The sequence below is a fragment of the Beta vulgaris genome, chromosome 4, assembly GCF_026745355.1.
Source record: "Beta vulgaris subsp. vulgaris cultivar EL10 chromosome 4, EL10.2, whole genome shotgun sequence".
Classification (NCBI taxonomy): Eukaryota; Viridiplantae; Streptophyta; class Magnoliopsida; order Caryophyllales; family Amaranthaceae; genus Beta; species Beta vulgaris.
The window spans coordinates 63064238-63068990 of record NC_079205.1 but is presented as its reverse complement, the minus strand read 5'-3'; the positions used below and the strand labels follow the sequence as shown (position 1 = coordinate 63068990).

At 34.0% G+C, this 4753-nt stretch overlaps 1 protein-coding gene across 1 annotated transcript; it reads right to left on the bottom strand.

Moving 5' to 3' along the window:
- Positions 1 to 2145: 2145 nt before the first annotated feature.
- On the bottom strand, positions 2146 to 4003 carry LOC104890038 (glucan endo-1,3-beta-glucosidase). Its single transcript, XM_010675392.4, is given in 3 exon segments — positions 2146 to 2348; positions 2351 to 3225; positions 3709 to 4003. Coding segments are annotated over 3 exon segments (1026 nt in total). The 5' UTR covers positions 3791 to 4003; the 3' UTR covers positions 2146 to 2279.
- Between the last annotated feature and the right edge of the window lie 750 nt (positions 4004 to 4753).

The following is a 4753-nucleotide window of genomic DNA, read 5'->3' as shown; positions in this document are numbered from 1 at the left end:
TGACGAGAATATTGGGTCAGACGGTCTGACCCAATACTTTCACTTTTATATATTTTATGAACTACATATGAAAGGTCCAATTTTAAGAGATTGTATAAGGCCTTTATTATGTTTGCCTCACCCCTATTGACCATCCGCGCCCTATTCCCACCAAACCCACACCCTCGAGAAAGCCTTGGTAACCAACTGTTTGAGTCCAAAAAAGACTCAAACACTCAAAAAGTTACACAATGGTACCATTATAACCTGGTATTGGTATCACATTGTTATCAGGATTGGTACCAAACAACCTTACTTTGGTATCAAAATTTTCGGACAATGGTACCAATCTAACCTAGCATTGGTACTAAACAACACGCGCGTGAAATTTTCAAGGCTTAAAATGACCAAATTGCCCCTGTTTGAGTCTCCTAAAAGACTCAAACAGTTGGTTGCCTAGACAAACTCCCAACTGGGGTCAAGTGGAATGGGACGGTCTCCTCCTTGACCTGCCCACTAACGTCCGTACGTAATGACATGGCTCCATCCACCTAATAAAGTTGCGTTGCCAGCTGAGTATCGTACGATCACATGGGTTAGAAAGAGAATATAGAGATACTTATGGATACTGCTCCTATGTGCCACATATTCACTCCTTGTCTAGATTTGCATTTGGTAATACCCCAAACATTTTGGTTGTATGGTTACAAGATTAGATTATTGTAATATAGAGATAAGTCAATAACTTGGTTGTGGGGTATGAATAAGAAATTCGGAACACAAATTCTTGATACCAAAATAGATTATTTATGTGTTCTACTATGTAGTTTTAAGATTGTAATCTCTCGTATTAAATTTGCCATAGGTATATTCTCTTCTCCCCCATACAACTATATGAAACATACTAAACAATAAGAATAACGTGTGTTTTCAGACTCGAAATGTAACCTTTGATTTGAAATATAAATACATTAATCAAGTACTCTATAATATCATGTTGGTCTATGTTAAAATAAAATTATTCGTAGATAAGATAATGTTTTTTTTGAAACAATCAAATAGAAATGTATGTATTAATACTCATTAAGCTAATGCTATTAATAGTGTGTCCTACATTTCATTATTCTTATGTTAAAAAAAACTCTCCAAATTTTTATAACCTCAATAATTAATATTACTGCACCACGTAAGTAATATATATATATATATATATATATATAATATATATTATATATATATATATATATTATATTTATATATATATATATATTAATTATATATATATATATAATTATATATATTATATTATATATATATATATATAATATAATTATCTATTTTAAAATTATTTAATATGTAAGAACATATATATACATAATCTCTCAAAGCCGATGGTTATACTATTGAATAATTCATATTATAAATTATTGTAGAAAATTTAAAAGTAACTGGAAGATATATGAGTAACTAAATGTGACACATTCACTAAAAAATCCTTTTGTAGCGGATCATTTATTTAGAAAATTAGGAAGCTTAACAAAAAGGCGGAAAAAAAATAGTAACTTAATTACGGAAATCCACCATGCATTATACCCACAATGATTGGTCACAAATTTGGTCGATATTTCCTAAGCACAATTTAATGCCTACAACTCTTTTTTTCCACTTTTCTCAAGCGTTTGATTTAAAACTTCAAAGTTACATTGGTAAATGATCCGTGGCATCGCTCGGGATAACAACTAGTTGAAATTCAAAATTTCCCATGTGCGTGGCACTAAAAAATCCCAATTAATATTTTTATTTATATTAGTAAATTCTGCCTCTGTTGCACAATACATGCATCACTATTACCCTCTTCTATATGTTTCATAATACAATGCACCATTACCTCTTTTGGATGTTCACAATACATCCACCTTTAAATCATGATCACATGGGTTCGAAATGCAATCATAATAACCCTCTTTCTGCTCACCCCCGTTTGTGTGCTATATAGAAATGGTGCTTGTATTGTCAAATGGAGATAGTACACATTGACAAAGATTACAATTCTAATTTGAACTTGAAAAATCAAATGATCAAACAACTAAAAAAGGATGAAATTATTGCAGAGGAAAATCTATTAGCTGAAGTTGAGTTTCCCATAGTTAGGATGCTTATCAAGAGTAAAAAGCCAAAAGTGATATTTTTATTATTTATATTAGTGAACATATCTTGACAAAGATTACAATCTTGATTTCAACTTGAAAAATCAATTGGAACAACCAAAAAAGGATGAAATCATTGCATAGGAAAAACTATTAGCTGAAATTGAGTTTCCCATATTTAGCACGCTGATCAGGAGTAAACAGCCCAAAATGACGCTCTGGTTAGCTCCCGTTTTATTGTTCTCATCAAACATTGCAAACAAGTATGTTTCAATTGCTTGCCCTGGTTTTAATGGAGTCCCCTTCTTTACTTGATTCATCAAATTCTTGTAATAAGTCCCCGCATTCGCTACCGTGGCAGCATCTTCACCTCCCGACGGCCACCCAGTTTCGGACACCGTAATCACCATGTTAGGTGCACCAACCTTCCCAAGAGCCGCGTAAACTGAATCCACCATTGCATCAAATAAATTTTGGTAATTCTTTCCGTTATTAGGGTCAGTAACCACAGTTCCATTGGACGTAAATAGTGCATAGTCAATACTAATACTTTGCTTATTACTAACGTAAGCAAAGTAAGTGTAAATATTAACTAACAAAGGTGACTCATTAGTACTTAAAAATCTGATTATTGGAGTAATATATGATGTGTTATTAAATTCGCCTTTTGAAGGTGGATACGAATTTATGATTAGGGTTGTATCAATGGATGTAGAAACCTTAATTTTACTTGTTAAGGTATTTGAATTTAGGGCCTTGCGGACATTTTTTAAGGCCGATAGAATTGATGGTGCTTGTTGATCGGATGGATGGATTTCGTTTCCGACAACGATATATTTGATCGACGATGCAAAGGGAACGACGTAGGTCTTAACCCATTGCATTGCGGCCGATCGATGCGACGCGAGAGACTTAATTTTTTCATTAGGAACACCCAACATGAGTTTAATGCCTGATCCTTGAAGGGCTTTAAGAGCTGCGAGATCCGGATCATAAAGTCTCATTGCGCCTATGCCGTAGGATTTATAGAGGTTCACCACATCTTTCTCCACCGGTAAATTGTCCGCAATTCTTCCATAGCATACTCCAATTTGTGCTTCTACATTGAATCATCATTAAAAATATTAGTACAAGCTTTAAGGCACGTAATGGTCGATTAGTAGTACTTCATTCGTTTCATATTACTCGCTACATTTCTCAATTCACGGACTCCTAGGCAATTTTTGGAGAAGAGAGAGGTAGATAGTAAAAAGAAAAGGAACCCATTTGAGAGGAAGAGATAGTAGAGAAAGCTTATTGTCCAAGAAGGAAGTGTAGCAAGTAATGTGAAACTTTCCACAATGGAAAGTGTAGCAAGTATTATGAAACGGAGGAAGTATCTAATATATTATTCATCCCTGGCCCACGCATCTCTTTCTCGAACTCTATTTCATGAAATATGATCAATCAATGTGATCATCCTTGGACTTTTTTTAACTTTTTATATTTTCTCTTATATGAAAAAAATGTATTGATAGCTTTGAATAATAACCGTTAATAATTGAAATAGACGGGATATATATTATATACATAAAAAAGGTACCTGTAAAGCGTAAGCTAAGTGATAAGAACACCATGATAATCAGCAGCAAGGTGGGGACAGCCATGGGATGATTACTTGGCATAGCTACGGAAAATAAAAATGAAATGTATTAGTTTCCTTGATTGCATTAAGTTCTTGTATATGTCTCTATATATAGAAGAAATAGCAGTGTGAGAACTGAGAACAGAAACTTCAATTACTGGGTCAACGGCCAAGTCAATTACTACCCGTGAATCGATGAACTTCAATTGATTATTTTCCACGTTAAAGTTAAATTATTATTGGAGAGAAGAGGGAGATAGGATGTAGAGAAGGAAAGAGCAAGGAAGCTTGCAAGAAGAAGGAGTGAAGGACCCTTCGATCTTAATTTTTTCTTCAATTGTCTTATCAAACTGGTGACTAAAGTTTTGGCCACTCATAAACACACACTTAAGTAGGATGACAATCCAATCCGATCCGCCCCTAGCAGCTCCGATCTGAAGGAAAAAATCCGAGTCAACTTCGACAAAAAACAATCCGAATCCGACTCCATTTGAATTAAAATCCTGACTCCAAGTCAAACGAGTGTTGGAGTCGGATCCCATTAAAAGATCCGACATCCGAATCGGACTTTAAGACAATTAATCCTTTTTTTATTTGTATTATTGTATTATGTATGTATAATCTGACTCTGACTTTAAGGCAATTGTATTATTTAATGTTTTTCCACTGAAGAAATAATTGTTAAAAATGATAGTAATGTTTAGATTATTTGTACTATATATGATTTTCGTACAATTATTAATAAAATAGTAATAATTAGATTATATGTATTATAGAAGAATTTTCTATCAAAAAATGGGACGGGAAAAAAATCGGATCAGATCGGAGTCGGATGTTAGGATTTTAAGTCGGATCGGACTCGAATTTTCGTAGTCAGATGTTGAGGTTAGAGTCGGATTCAGATTTCAAAAATGGGGCGGAAAAAAAGCCAGATCAAATCGGAGTCGGAAGTTAGGATTTTAAGTCGGACCAGACTCGGATTTTCGGAGCCGAATGTCGGGGT